Raw genomic sequence first — 16,343 nt, 5'->3', positions numbered from 1 at the left:
ATGGCTGTTCCTGTGATTTGGGCCAGATGTTAAGCTCCTGAATTCCAGTGGAACAGGAGGCAGAGCCTTGCTTGCTGCACATTCTAGAACTTGTATGCTGCTGCATATGAGCCCAGACTGCAGCAGAGAGCATCAGATGGAGGTATGTGGATATTGATTCATCTTTCCTGTCTCTTCTCCTCCTCCTCAGTTTGGGTGTGAAACTGTGCTTATGAGAGTTGGCAGATGGGGAATGAAAGGGCCATGAGGACCAGGACAGCCAAGCCACAGAGGCATCTGCTGCCACCCCAGCTGTCCCCAGGGACCCAAGGGCTGTTTGTCCCCAGTCTGAGCTTGAGGATGTGATGCTGGGCTGGGTACATGAGGCACTCAATGTAGATGCAAATTGTCTGCTTGCTCTGCTGACTGGATTTGCCTTTCTTTGATGGCTTTGAAACTCATGACAATTAAAGAAAATTTAAAATCCTGTTTAGATTTCAGTATCACTGTCCAGCCACTACAGGTACCTCTCTCCCTTGAGCACCTCACAAAGCATGCAAAAGTTGAAAAGAAGGTATCATCAATATATTTGTAGAGTTTGTCATATATTCATAGGAGAACTGTAACCCTCATCATGTGGGCAATGCTTTTACAGTCCTTAGTTTACTCCCAGTGTAAAAAAATAGCCCTGAATAGAGAAGTGGCTTTTTCTTGAGTGGCTGTTCTTTGCTCACTTTGGTTCTTGTGTTCTGGTGTGGAAAGGGGGGTGAGGAAGTTAGAAACTCAAACATCTTGTTTCACTAGAGTACAAACAGGAGGTACTGTGATGAAGCAAATGTAAAATACTTTCCTCAAAATATCAGTTGCTCTTAATAACTGATTTTCAAGTTAGAAAATATTTCTACTGCTTTTACAGATCGTGTCAGTACACTACTAATACAAGTTTATAAAACAAGATAATAAAATACAGACCAGAAAGATTCCCAGAATGGTTTGAAGAGCACAGAACACTGTCTTTTTTCCCCCTACCACAATGTAAAAGTTTGGTGAACAAAAGATAATATACTTTTAGACAAACCTGTCTCTTAAGCAGTTTTAGGATTTGAAATGTAATTTTGATAGAATTGCTAGTGATAATATTCATTATCTCTGCTGTAGATATAAAAGGGTTAGGAACCATTTAATGAAAACATCTATACAGTTTAGCAAATTAAAGTATATGTTTCATCTAGTGAGGGAAATTCAGCAAGTTCCTCCTTACAAAAACTTTACTAATGACAATATGCAAGTAAAAATAAGAAAAAAAAATAAAACAAAGTAAGATCCCTATGCTATATTTCAGAGCTTCTGTAAATAACAGTTTCAGTGATAGGAGAACTATATTATATTCTTGTACCTTCTAGCTTGTTTTTGAATGACAAAAGCAGAAATCTTCAGCATATTTTTCATTTCCTTGGTCATTAAAGCTGTGGTATATAACTAGATGTATTATATTCTTTGCTGGGTAGGATTGCATATGTTTCTTGGAGTCAGGGAAAGGACACCAAAAGAAGTGTGAAAATAAACTGAAAGAAATGCTAAAAGTGGCACTAATATAAAGGTTTACTCCTTATGTGACTGTTGACTTGCACAGCCTGGTTTTTGGTAGCGGGGTGGGGCCACAGATGTGTTTTCTGTGAGAAGCTGCTGGAAGCTTCCACCATGTCCAGCAGAGACAATCCCTGATGGCTCTGAAGATGGACATGCTGCTGGCCAAGCCTGGGCCAGTTAGAGATGCTGGTCACACCTCTGTGATAACAGACTGAAGAAGAAAATCAAAACCATGCAAGGGCAGTTCTTTCCAGGGATGGTGATGTGCTGCAGCCACTGCCATCTTGGTGCAGCCCATGGTGGGCCTTGCCTGCCTGGCCTCCCCTAGCCAGCCCCACCACAGGCAGAAGGGCAGGGCTGGCAGTGGGTTCTCCTTCCCAGCACCCTGCATGAAGAGAGGTACTGAACAGCACCAGCACCACTGCAACCACCACTGCTTGCTCAGTGGTGACATGGAGCCCTGGCCAGCTGTGAAAGTGTGGTGAGTGATTCTCTGATGTGGAACCTGGTCGAAATCAACTTCTTGGCGCTGTGGGATCCTACAGGAATCTTCAAATTGGTACATACCATTGGCAATTACAAGCAGCAGTTTTTCTTCTAGCCAGAGAAGAGGAGGAGGTGAGAACGTGTGAGGGAAACAACATGGAGACACCAAGGTCAGTGCAGGAGGGCAGGAGGTGCTCCAGGTGCTGGAGGTGAGATTCCTCTGCAGGCTGTGGTGAGACCATGGTGAAGCAGCAGTGACCCTGCAGCCATGGGGATCCATGGGGAATGCAGAGATCCACCCACAGCCCGTGGGGATCCACGGGGAATGCAGAGATCCAACCACAGCCCATGAGAGAAGTACTCACACAGGAGCAGGTGGATGCTGGAGAAAGTTGTATTCCAGTTGGAGACGTGGTGGAGAGATAGGGCCCCTGCTTCCAGGCTAGAACAGCCTGTCCTTGGAATACTGCACCCTGTAGATGAATGATCCATGCCATAAGACTTTTGGGAAGACTGTTTGCCTTTTTGAGGGTCCCTAGGGCACAGCAGAGAATAGGCTCCTCTCCCTGAGTGAACAGAAGATCTTGGGTGGCAAACTGACCAAACCCCCACACCCTGTCTCCCTGTGCTGTTGGTGAGAAAGAGGGAGGGTCTGGGGGGGAAAAGGTGTTTTAAAGGCTTATTTTACTTCTCATTATCCTCCTCTGACTCTGTTAATATTTGGAGTTATTCAGAAAGAGGGAGAAATATTAACACTTGAACAGGTAGATAAAACAATGTAGAGGTTTGGCTAGCAAGATCTTCTCCCTCTTTGTCTTCATTCTTCCCCATCTGGGACTGAGTTCTCAGTACACATGCTTAAGGCAAGCTGTAAAGGTTTATCCACATTCAAGTTATAAAATTTCTCAGGTTATGCTAGCTCACCCAATTTTGGAACTTATATTTCTTGCATTATATTTTTCCGACAAAACACGTCAGATGTGAATGGTATCACTTTACAAAGCCACAGTTTTACTGCAGGCAGGAAGAAATCTTGGTTAGAGTATAGTGTTAGTAATACAAGGGTCATGGGTTGGATTCCTTTTTTGACCAGTCACTTAAAGGGTTGGACTCAATGATCTTTGTGAATCCCTCCCAACTCAGAATATTCTGTGATTCTTCTATTTGCAACAATAGTGATGAGCAATGGAAGATTGAAAGGGTGGTAAGGATTGTTTATTTTAAAAGAGAAAAATGAGAGAAGCACAGGAGTGACCATATCAGAAAAGAAATATTTGAATCTCTGGGTTAAGTTGTTGAGTAATTACTAACTAGGTGACAGTAAACCCTGTATGCTTTAGAAGTAGATCTCCAAGGCATCTTGCTGTGTAAATGATGATGGGAACTGTGTGGGATATTGTCTTGGACAAGAAACACTCAGTGTGTAGGGAAGTTTCAGTAAACAGGACATAGTAGGAGGTGGCAGTGACAAAATGCACCCTTCCAGAGCTGGATGCCTGATTTCAATTACCAGCCATTCTGTGAGAAAGGAAGTGTCCAGCAGCATCATTTCCTATCAGTGTTACCATGGCTTGTGTACCACTATATCTGCTTCTAGCAGGTACACAGGGTCTAATGGGTCCCCCTCCTCTGGAGTATAAACTGAGTAGATGAACCTGGATGCTTAGCTGAAATAGAGATTTGAAAGGTTTGGTCTTAGGAACATAGCCTGCTTCCTGTACTGCTGAAAGTGAATGCTCTTTTCAATTTGTAAGCAAAAAAATTGCATTATTGAAACACATATCTGAAGAGGGGAAAAAAAGAGCATTATAAGGAATCAAAAGTGATAAAATTGTTAGAGGTCATCTGGCTCCGGAAGTCTGTTCAATTATTTTCCATTGCTATGTTCCCTTCTGAAGAAAACATCTGTAAAGAAGCCTGCCACCTGTACAGGGGTCAAAGGGAGAGACATGGCAAGCCAGCAACAGCAGTCTGCAAGCCCCATGGGAGGGTGAACTGGGAGCCCTGTGCCCAGGCACTGTGGCCCCGCCTTCACTGCTGCCCTAGGCACAAGCTGTCCCATCCATCAGGATGAGAAAACTTCCCAAGAATTGCCAGCTCTAGTACAAAATAGTGCGGCACAAAAAAATAGTGAAGACACCAAGTTCCTAACACAAAACCAAAATGATCAGAAGGCAAGGACAATGATTTTCACTAAGGAATAAAGAAGAATTTGACTCAATGTCATTCATTTTTCATTTTAGTAAGGGAACAGCAGGACAGATTTTTATTGTAGGTTGCCGTTATCAACTCTGGCCTTGATGGAGTTATGTTGTGTGCAATGCACTTTGTGACATGTTTTAAATGTCAGACCTTGCTTTTGAGGAGAGAAGCTTGTTTAGAGGCTAGAGGCACCACTACTGTAAGGCTGGTTGCACAAAGATAAGAACAGTTATTTCCCAGGTTCTGTTAAACCAGGTTCTGTTTAAAATAAAGCCACTTACTTTCCCAATGAAATTCCAATATTTTTTCACCTTTCCATGTACACATAGTGGTTGAGAGGGCTAATCAGTATTTTACAGTCCAGCATGATACTCAGATCTGTTTTCTAGTGGTCTCCTCCCCAGCAAATCGAATTACAACAGCCATATCTCATTATTTTAATGCTCTCTAGTGTTGACTTGGATTATAGCATGTTATTTGTTCACCCTCTCCAGCTGTATTAGCAATGACTAAACCATTTCCACAGCACTTGCAAAATAACATGAAAAAGCACTTATTTTGGTCATTAAACATGTTAGATGTTAAATTCACTTTTAAAAAAAAATTGCTCAGCATCTTGTAGGATTAAACTGGTCAGATCAAAAAAAAAGATGAAAATGATCAAAAAAAGGGCCTTATTCAGGAATTTATTTAAATATTGCACCCAGCATGTTGGACCCTTCTCATTCTTCCCCCAGCTCTTGGAGAGCTCCAGTGCACTGATGACCTATTAGCTGGCTTGTACTTCCTTTCTATTTCTGTCTAAGTGGGGAGAGATCCAATGACCTGATGCAGTTTGCCTGGTGCAAAATGTTAAGAAACTTGGCAGCCACACTCCCATTTCTGGCTAGGGTTCACCTAAACAGGGAAGTAGACCTTACAGCCAGCGGACTGTCTTTTGTCTGCAGTCAGGCTGCAGGTGGCAGGCCATAAGGCAGGGACATGCTCAGCATTACCTGATGCAACACTTCTAGTGAGAACATACCACTCCCTGCAAAATCCCTGAAAAAAAAAATAAATTAGGCAGATCCTCCCATGTGGGAGTGATGGCTGGTATATGAGGTATTCTACCAACAGAAACCATGTTGATTACAAATCTTGCCTCCACCAATATTGCTGTAACACGCAGCTGGTGTAACTGGAAGATTAGCAAGCTTCCTTGTGTGTGTTTAGTGTCTGATGCGTCCTTGTCTCCAAATGTAGCACAAGCTTGTTACCTTGCTTCATATAGAAAATTATGCACCTGATCTCCAACACTAAAGAAAAAATATAGGAAGGGAAGACTGAAGACCAGAAGGTAAAACCGCATATATATCAATGGTTTCACTTCTCGTGGTCAGATGTTTACTCCTTCCTCTTCCCCCTGAAATGAGCTGTTTTCTTTCCCAGCTAGCAGTGCAAGGTGCAGTAAGCATGAAGGTATGGTTAGGTTTTCTTGTTAATTTATGCATGCTAATCTAAATTACAGTACTTTCCTGGTTCAGTTTCTTCAAAAAGCTACATTTTGCTTTGCTGTATGGCCATGCTCAGCAGTTCACAGAATCATCAAGTCATAGAATGGCTTGGATTTGAAAGGACCTTACAGGTCATCCAGTTCCAACCCTGTGCTGTGGGCATATATTCCTTCCACTAGACCAGGTTGCTCAGAGGCCCATCCACACTTGGCTTGAACACTTCCAAGGACAGAGCATCCAGAACTTCTCTGGGAAAATAATTTCAGTTCCTCACCAACCTCTCAGTAAATTTCTTTGTAAATCTAACTTAAATCTACTGTCCTTCAGTTTAAAGCCATTACTCCATATCCCATCCTGGAAGGTCCTGATGAAAGTCTTCCTGTCTTTCTTATCAACTTCCTTCAGGTACTAAAAGGCTGCAGTAGTATCACCTGGAGTCCTCTCCAGGCTGAGCAGCCCCAGCTCTCTTAGCCTGTCCTTACAGGAGAGGTGCTCCATTCCTTTGACTGTCCTCATAGCTTTCCTCTGAACCTGGGCTGAAAAGCAGCCCCCCAGCCTGTAGCTCCAGGAACCACAGAGGTAATTCTTTTCAGACAGCAAAGAGTATATGTTCATAGTTTCAAGATGGATTTGGATTTTGCTGGAAAACAAGGCAATCCCTAATGTGATATTAAACAAAATTAGAATGTGGGGTCTTAGGCTTGCAAACTACATATACATTTATTTTTATCACTTACATACTTAAAAATGGCAAAAATCTAGAAAAACCCTGGTAATGCAATACTTAATCGTGCTTAAATCCATTAAAGAACAGATGCAAATCAACAAGGGATCATGGTTAGAAAGTCTCTCACTGTCACACTGTATGCAGAAAGATTAGGTCTCATGTCACTTGTGCTGGACTGAAGACAGATTTTTTCTACTGCTGCACTTCTTGGCAGATTTCTGTGGCAAATCCTATGAACAAATGATGATTAGATTTCCATTTTCACATACAGTCCTATCACCTACATGCTTGTTTCTAAAACTGAATTTCTGTTATTTTTGCTTTACTGTTCTTTGTAGCAAAAGATGCTTCACAGAATGAAGTTAGCTATTGGTTAGCTAAATACCACAGCCATTTCAGTAGATGTGGAGTGTAAAATGTGAAAAATGTTCATGCTATCAGGGATAAAGGATATTAACAAGTCCTAAATATATGCAAGATGACTAACCCTATGAAAGAAAGCCCGTTTGGAAACTGCTAGCAAGGTGATGGATAGAGCTTTTCCAATGTATTTTTCGGAAAGCCATTGATTTATTGTGGAACAAAATCTCATAAATTTTTTGTGAAACTAAATGTCAAAAATACTACATTCCTAACCAAAACACCCAGCACACGCTAATGGTAGGAGTGTCAAAAACAAGCTAGCTCCAGCTGCTGGAAACTACCTCCCATGTCACACAATTACACCAAGCAACAGCTGGGTTTTGGTTCCTCACATTCTGAAAACCATACAGACTGTTTTGAAGGGGAATACGTAAAAACATAAAAATTAACAATTTCAGTGTCCCAAAATTCAAAATAATGCTTAGAAAATAAGTTAACAGATAATTCTAGAAATAATGACATACAGGAGGAGAAAAAAAAAAGGCTGGAAAGCTATTTTCACTTTTTTTCAGGAACATCTGGATGAATGGAGTGATTCCATATACAGGAATTTATTCAACCTCATAGATACAGTTCAAAATACTAAAATGGGATTTCTACAATAAATTGAACAATGCAAAGGATTTGACTGAAAAAGGTTTATTTGAAAAACAGTCAACAACTATTATTAAAAAATTATTTCTCCCTCTACGTTAACTTATTTACATATACTATACATATTTATATATATCTATGCACACACACGAAGTTTTAATTTGAATTGTGTATTACTATATTGGATCAATAAAGCTATGTATCATACAACAACTTGGTTTAAGATTTTTCATTTCTTGGATATAACAGGCTTCTTTTTGTCTGCAACTGTGTAAAAATCAAACTATTATAAAACACGTTATCTCAATGCACTGCTAATAGTTTCCTGTAGACACTGTTATTCACGGTAGTAGTCAATGTAGCTCTTCTACTACTAGTGGTAGACATCAACTGGCCACTGCTGTTACTAGTGTTAGGGTCAAAAGTCTTTTTACAATTGAAGAGACTGAAAAATTGTCTCTGATACTGAGAAGAAGCATAATAGTAAATAAAGGGGTCAATGCAGCAGCTAATGCTGCTGATAGAAACACAGAGTAGATATGCAAAGTAGAGATACTCTAAGCTGTTGTCATATGAAAAATGGATATAATGAATTAAGAGAAGAACATTTGTTGGTCCAAAGCAAATAACGAAAACAGAAAAAACAGCCACACACAAGAGCAAGGCACGTGTTTTCTTGTTTTGCTTTGCAACAATGGTGGAAGAACTAAGACAGCGAATGATACACACATAGCAGACAGTAGAAATGATAAATGGCACAATGAAAAACACAGAAGAGAAGACAGAGAAGAAGTGGACATAATAGCCGTGAAGTTCGGATTCTCCCAGCACATCGTGGCAAGTAGTTATGTTTAACCTGGGTATTTCCATTGTTTGCTCTCGTAGGAGAAAAGGTATAACCCCAGTTATCGCTACAAGCCATATGATGAAGCAAACCAGTGAGGCACGGGGTAGTGTACGCCACCCCAGGGACTGCATGGGGTACACCACTGCTAAGAAGCGGTCGAAGCTTATGCTCGTCATAAGCATTATTGAGCAGTACATGTTGCAGAAGAAGGCAGCAGTGATGAAACGGCACATCTGAGGCCCAAAAACCCAGTCATTTCCAGAAAAGTGATAAACAATCTTAAATGGAAGCACACTTACAAAGAGAACATCCGCAAGGGCCAAATTCAGCATGTATATTATAGCTGGCTTTTCAATTTTCATCTTTTTCAGAAACACGAGTATTGCTGTAATGTTCAGAGGGAGACTCAGCACAAACACTAGGGTGTAAACTGAAGGAACAAAACGAGTCAGCCACGGACTAGTGAGGTATCTTGCTGTTTGAACTGACATCACTTGTCGTTCATGTGGGTATGATCCAGTCTGATTGGTGGCATGTGATCCAACTTCCAAGTCATTTTCAGTATCACCATCAATAGGTATAAGATCAGCCTCTGGACTGGAAGAAAAACGTACAGAAAAACTTCTGAGGCCTGGTCTTATGAGGCTGCTGTTACTTGGAAAGCCTGAAAAGTAAGAAAGTATTAAGATTAATAGGACAATATTTAGATGGTATGGGGAAGTGAAAAACATCTTTCAAGAAGGAAAGTTAAGATTACATTAGGTATACAAAATAATAAGGTTAACTTCTGATTCAAGCACAGCTTGCCCACAGGTCAGCCATTTTATTTTAGCTCCTCCTGCTAAAAATTTGGGTCATATCTCCTCCTTTGTTGCCTATCTCTTAGCTTGAAAGCTTTTATTAGTAGTGATTCTAGCTATGGTTAAGGATCCAATCTAATCTATGCTCTCTTTGGGGCAACTTTAACACAAACACAACAGGGAATTTGCCAGCCTTCACACATTTTGTAAGAAATGAGATGCTGGCATAAATACCAGTAGTCATCCACAAAATTCCTACTAGAACTACTCACCATCAAAATCACGAAGAGGTGAAAGTACAATTAAAACATGATGGTTTTGAAATATTTCTGTGTGCTCTGGAGACATCTTACTCAACCTGGAGGCTTCCATCAAGAGAGATGGCAGAGCCATTTTCAAGGTATATGTGGATTGACCTTTCGCTTGCAACAGAGAGGTAGCCACAGAATGGGCTGATATACTTCCCAAGTTTTACTTATCCTAACCCAGAGTGGGACATGTGAGTTAGGAGGACAGCATGTGTCTGGTGTACCCCTGGGACACTTCTGAAGCCTACAGTTCCCTCTACAGCATGGTTTGGTAGCTAAGTCAGGACAGGGTATCTCTGCTTTTTGAATGTAATAAGCCAGGAAATCAGCACAATAAAGCGTTAAATGTGTGGCAGGAGGTTATTTATGTAAAAAAGAAAAAAACCACAACCTAGCAAAATATCTATTCAGGCATTATTTCAGCAAAGTTGTTTGTATGGAGAAATATTTCGTAAGACTGTCATTTTCAGTTTTGGCTTACTGTGCTTTGCCATAGAATAATTCAACTGTGGGTAGACAGAAGTGATAAAGTTACAACTACTCAAATAACCAATCACCTGTTTGACTGTGAAACTGATCCTTTGTTAAAATAAAAATAAAATTAAAATAAACCAATTAAAATAATTAAACAATTACAATAAAAATTTGTGTGTCTTAGCTCAGATCTCTGAGCTGAAAGTATGTGGTTATGATTCACTTGTGTAAGAAGCTGCTTGTTAGAAGCAATTATTTGTTCTACAGTAATTGAAACAATTTTTTTTTTAAGCAAAGCATCTGGAGGAGGCAGATGACAAAGAGTGGCTGCAGCTTTAAGCAGCCAGTTACTTCCCTTTGTGCACAAGCAGTGAGAGAAAGGCCCTAGCCGGCATAGACCTTTGTGAAATTCAGACTTGAATGTGGGACGAGATCAGAGAACTGGTAAGGCAACTTGGTGATTATATTTACAGTGGCTGTGCTTTATGTACCACGCTGTGTCACAGCAGAATTCTAGGGGCAGAGAGACAAAAGGGAAGTGTTTGAGAGAACAGTTTTCATATGCAAAGTGTCTAGATTGCAACCTCTGCCGGTTAGAAAAAAGGACTCCGGGAGCTTGTTACAGAGACAGTAGTAGGAACGATGTAGTTTGAAGCAGAAATGACAAAAGTACGTGAGATTTGGTGACTGCACAGAAAGGCACTAAACACATTTATACAAGGGTCTATTCTGTCTTTTTGAAGAGAACACAAACAGGCAAAACTATAGAGCCTTAATTATAATACTTTATAAGTTTAGTCCAAGCCGTTGGATGACTCAGAGTCTAGCTCCTAGCTTAGCAGTTAAATTGCAGCACAAGTCCTTTTCTATCTCATCTCTAACTTCAGCCTGTAGCTGACATCAAAGAGTTTGGAGATTTTCTGTATTTAATGATCATTGCAGTGTAAATATATCACAAATTACACCACTGGTATTCATCTCTTTTGGGGATTTTAACTGTACTTGAATTAATGTGCCCCCCACCTCTCCCCTGATTTCATATGCCCAGAAGCTTGTCTCCACGGTAAAGACATCACTAAAAGTGAGGAAAAATCTGTGAACCATACCTATTGTATCTGCACTACATGCAGGTTTTATGAATTTAAGACTTTGAATTCTATGAGTATTTATTTCTGAACCAGAAAATTATTGAAAGAGAAGACAATGATAATTTTAGTCCCCCAAAGGTTGACATGTCCTTCTTGCTTTCTCCACCACTGTAGAACAGTGTGGAGAACCAAAGAGGTGATAAGGTTCCATGTGAGGAATGCATGTTTTTGGATATATACAAGACATAAACAGACTTGAAGAGAGAGAGGGACAAAGCCTGGAGTTAGGAGCAGTGTTGCCAAGATTACCACTGCATGATATGGTAACTGAGGCACCAGCACCTCTCTCATCCCAGGATCCCTGAACTTTCAAGGACCTGAGCTGTATTGCAGTTTCACACTTTTGAGAACTAGCAAGCAACCCAGTCAGTCACTGACCCTTAATGACTGAGGTTAAATCTCTTAGTGCAGATGCCTTCAGTGATAATCTGACACACTTCTCATTACTAACTCCTAACTGAGAACAATATAAAAATATGCTACAACAAAAAAGTGCTATGATTGAGACAGGTTCCTTTTACTGACTACAAGCCGTTGTCTTAGCTCTTGCTTACAGTTAATTGAACGTTGCTAAGAATTTTAATTATATCCTGAATCCCTGGAGAAATGTTATTAACAAGTTTATTAGATGAAAGGATTTAATTTTAGTCCATTTCAAAAATTTTCTAAAAATATAATTCTATTACAATAAATCAGAACAAAAAATTACAAATAATTTAGGTTTAGTTAAAATTCTCTGGAATAATAATCTCTGGTGAAAAGTATGCGTTCTTTATATAAGCAGAGGCTTTATAAGTTGAGAGTTGAACTCAAACTTCATCACCTCCTTGCTGACTCCTGTTCTCAATCCATGTTCCCATCTCAAACTTAGATGACATGACACTACCTGCAAGCCAGCTTTGTGGAAAAATGTAATGAGGCATCACACTTGCTATTTCTGTGCCACTGGATAATAAAAAGAATGGTGAGTTAAATTTACTTGATTAAACTAAATTTAATTTGAAGCTTCACAGCCATGTATCAGTTCTTTTCCTTTGCCAAGCTGCTTGTATGACAGTGTCTGCGTAATTCTAGAAAAAATATGCACTCCATACTTTCTGAAACAGAAAGGAAGACAGATACTGCCTTTTGTATTCCTTTTATGTCAGTGTTTACATGACAGATCTGAAGATAGAGATTTATTCACAGAAGGGAACAGGATGAAATAATTTCACATTATTTCAAAAGATCTTAATGAACCTTTATAGCAGACAAAAAGATTAGTACAGGAAAGAGGCGTTACATTTAGACTGGGTTAGTACAAGAGTAATAATATATGGTACAATATACAGTAGCTCTACAGAAAAGGTTGTGAGACTACTGATAGCTACAACTACACCAGAATCTGTGAAACAATTCTTTCTAGCTGTTTTCAAGCTATAATTTTTCTAAAACATATGTCACTACAGCTTAGTTATTTTTTAATCATTCAAATAATCTGTTAGGAAAACAGAAGTAAAGCTTGTATAATGATTGAAAGCGTTCAAAGGGTTATCTTATTTTTCTAGGCTGTCATTCAGTCTTTTTAGAAGAAGTCAAGCTTGGCTGATTTCTATTTTTATAACAAATAGTAACTGTCACATCAGTAGTGAGACTAACCGGTCTGTCAAAACTCCTATAAAATTTAAACAGGTATGGAAGAACCAAGATTATTAAGAACAAGATTAGTAAACTAAGTAACAAAGTAAACTATGAACAAAGAAACAGCAGGATAAAGCACTGACACTTTTTCCTTGTGGTGTGTGTATTCAGGACACTGAATGATAAGCAGAGCTGTTTCTTTGCCTCCAGTCCAACAAGTACTTCAAAAAGCAAAAATTATGTAGAATCAGTTGCCTGTAGACACTCAAGTTGCCCTAAGTCCTCTTTTAGTCCCTGTGGATTTTTCATCAGTTCTCCAACAAGGACATAGACAAATTTCTAGAAACCTCAGCAAGTTTGTGATTAATTTTATCAATCCATAATATGCTATTTTCTACCAAGTATTACATATTGTTCATCTCACAGTCTGTATACATATATGCTGCTTACCCTAATATTTTTTTAAAATACAGTTATGTTGTAATTTCTTCTCACGTCTACTTTCATATGCAAGGGACTACTCTGCATTACCGTTCTGTGAAAGAATTAGAGAGCAAAAATGCAACAGCTTTGACCAATCTTAAAAAGCAGTCCTGAGATCCAGAAGAAACTTGAAAAATATTTCTGTAGCCCCGTAAGTATGGACAGGATGTTATAAAACAGCAGACTTCATATCCCAAGGGATATCTTTGTGATCTGAGAGACTGGAGAATGGGCTTCTGCACAAGCCAATTAAATACATTCCCCATGTACTGTTGGACAACAATTAATACTAATTTCTGGGCATTAGTGGTGACAGCTGCATGCTAGTTTATAACAAATAGGTTTCTTTTATCTCCCCTTTGCACAACCTGAAGTGATAAGCATCTAGAATCTAAATTACTCCGTGGCCCATAAATTAGGCATGTGAAGGCAGACACAATAATGAGCAAAAAGACACAGTTATTTGCTTTTATAAAACTAAAACTGAATTGTTTATGAGTTCATATCTCCATCTACAGAGAATTCATTATTAGATTATGTAACTCATGTACTAGCAATCTGAACATATTTTCTTGAATTATTGTTTTCCTGGAATTGGGTATCTGCTCCTTTTTGCTCTCCTTTATCATCCTTTAACACCAACCTACTGCCAAACCAGTGCTTTCACCTGCCCAAAGGCACAGCAGACGTCAGTAATGTGGTAACTGCATAGTGAAGGGTGGGGGAAAAGCAGGAGAGAAGCTGCAGATCAAGGCCAGAGCAGATCTCAGGATACAACAGTTGCATGGGTAACAGGAACCAAGTACATTGTGGTAAAAAGAAGGAAGGTTATCTAGGACAGTGGGGAAGTTAAAACAATGGGAGTGAGCACAAGAGCAGAAGACATATTCAGATGATCAGGTTTTGTTCTGTTGTACATCAACTAACTGAAAGAATAGCACCCAACAGAGGAATCTTTTTCCTAGCATTAACATGTATAGTTTGTCTTTTACACCAGCACCCCCTTTTCTTAAAAAGATATTTTCCCCTACGAACATGATTTCATGAACATGACAGCTTCATTCCCACTTGTCCTTGTGCCAAAAAAGTTGTCTAGCAAAAAATTATTTTCCCTCTCTGATACTTCCCTTCCAGCATAGTTACAAACACTAGGTCTATCAAAGTATACTATGCTCTCAGATTTCCTCTTAGCTGTTCATCTAATTAGCCCTTTTACATATGGAGGACCTGAGGTTTTATTGGAGGCCATCTCATGGGACTAAGTTATTTCTACAACAGCACTATCAACACTGGCTGATTGAAAGAAAACTTGAACTGAATCAAGCAAAACAGCAATAGTCCTGTGCTAATCTCTAAATGCACAATCCTTTGTATTGCTGTACCTCCACCATAAGGTATGAGGTTACCTGCAGGCATGTTTTTTCTCACCTTCCTTACCTCAGCATCTCCATCGTCTAACAAGTTCTGAGCTGGACAGGCTCACCATGGGTTCACCAGTTAGGGTACCGATGTTGCTATTAGTGAATAACCATGAAATAACCACGAAACTCATCTATCTACTTGGGGTGGATATTCTGAACGGTTTTGTGCTGGCTGGTCTCCCGAAGTTTGTACCGCCTAGAAGTTCAGCTGGCATTCCTCCTTCTTACGTTGTTAATGAAAGGTTAAGAGAATCCAGCTGCAAGTCTCGCCCATCTGGTCCGTTCCACCACCACCTGCTACTGCCTGCCCGCCTCCTTAGCTAAGGCGTCACTCCAAGCCATCCTCACCACCAAGGACAGCCTGTCCTCGCCGCTGCCATGAGCACAAAGAGCCCAAGAAAACTCGTCCCGAAGTCGCACTGGAGCTCCCGAGCGGCAGGCCCAGGCCGGGGCTCCGTGCGGGCACACGATGCGGAGCCCTAGGACGCTGCTGGATTATTGTCCCCGTTCCGGGAGCACGGCCGGCCCCCGCCTCCCCGCGCACCCACCTGGCCGGGGCGCCGGGCAGCAGAGCAGCGCCAGCGCGCACAGCAGCGCCCGGGGCCGCATGGCCGCGCGTTCCTCCCCGCAGTCCGTCCGTCCGTCCGTCCGTCCGTCCGTCCGTCCGTGCGGGCAGCGCGGGGCTGGCGAACGCAGCCCACAGAAGGCTGGGGCCGGAGAAGAGCCGTACCGGGACTTCCTCCTACGGCAGGGGCTCGGCGGCACCGGGATGAGATGGGAGGGGAGGGGAGAGCTGGGGAAGGAAGGGGAGGAGAAGGCGCTGGGGCAGCCCCGGGCCCCCCAGGACTGACAGCCCGGCCCGCGGCCCCCGCGCCCGGCTGGGACACGGGAAGCGGTGGCGGGCTCGGGCGGCTTCGGAACAAAAGGTTATGCTCGAGGAATTACTCTAAGATAAGTTTGCCAAATTTGCAGTCCGAAAGCCTCACGGGAGCAGTTCCAAGGCCAGATGAAATGCCTACATTACTCACAGCTGAATGATCACGCTGGTTCAGAAAAGCCCCTTACAGTTGATCTAGCTCGTATAAAGGAGATGACGTCCAAGCTTGTATTGCCTGTGTTCAGTAAACCGACTGCTCTACAAACGCAGGGCAACCCGAGAGTGATTCACTGCCCAGCGCTGCAGCCCTGTCCGCGGCTCCAAAATCCCCGAGAAAGTGGAGCCCCTCCCCAGTCCAGTGGCATGTGCCGTGGACAAACTGGAAAGCTTCTGCACTCCTTTAGAGATGCTCGTGAATCGAGAGGTGGTTGAAACGAAACTTACGAAACTTAAATTGTATAGGAAAATACTTTGGTAATTTTCTAGCTATTATTCTGATGCTTTGCTTTAAAAACATCCCACTGATGCTTATTAAGTGCTTTGTATTAACTCTGTAAGACAGTCAGAAGCTTCAAAGTGGGTGGTACTCCGGCTTGCTAGGGTGTGCTATCCATGACTCAACTGTATATTCTTCTGTTTACAGCAATATGACCAAAAAAAAAAAGGACGGAGGGGAAGGCTGATTTGAACTTGCTTATATAGATGAAGTGCCTTTATTACTGCAGAAGTACCAGCTTTTGCTTTAAATGGAGAATAAAAAACATGGAAAACTAATTTCCCTAGTCATAAATACTGGTTCCTGGTAAGTTCTGTTTCTGTGGTGTTCTTCTCACAGTGACTCCATTTGTATAGAACGAGAAATAAATAAATG

The 16,343-nt window shown here is 41.1% G+C and overlaps 1 protein-coding gene across 1 annotated transcript; it reads right to left on the bottom strand.

Annotated features, from left to right (window-relative positions):
• Positions 1-7,510: 7,510 nt before the first annotated feature.
• On the bottom strand, positions 7,511-15,495 carry F2R (coagulation factor II thrombin receptor). The gene is made up of 2 exons (XM_062513147.1): positions 15,144-15,495; positions 7,511-9,005 (listed from the first exon to the last, which is right to left on the bottom strand). Exons 1-2 carry the CDS (start codon positions 15,202-15,204, stop codon positions 7,798-7,800), a joined length of 1,269 nt encoding a protein of 422 aa, XP_062369131.1. The 5' UTR covers positions 15,205-15,495; the 3' UTR covers positions 7,511-7,797.
• Positions 15,496-16,343: the final 848 nt, after the last annotated feature.

Source organism: Cinclus cinclus, chromosome Z (assembly GCF_963662255.1).
Source record: "Cinclus cinclus chromosome Z, bCinCin1.1, whole genome shotgun sequence".
NCBI lineage: Eukaryota > Metazoa > Chordata > Aves > Passeriformes > Cinclidae > Cinclus > Cinclus cinclus.
Note: the sequence above shows the minus strand (reverse complement) of the source record. Positions and strands in the feature narration are given on the sequence as shown.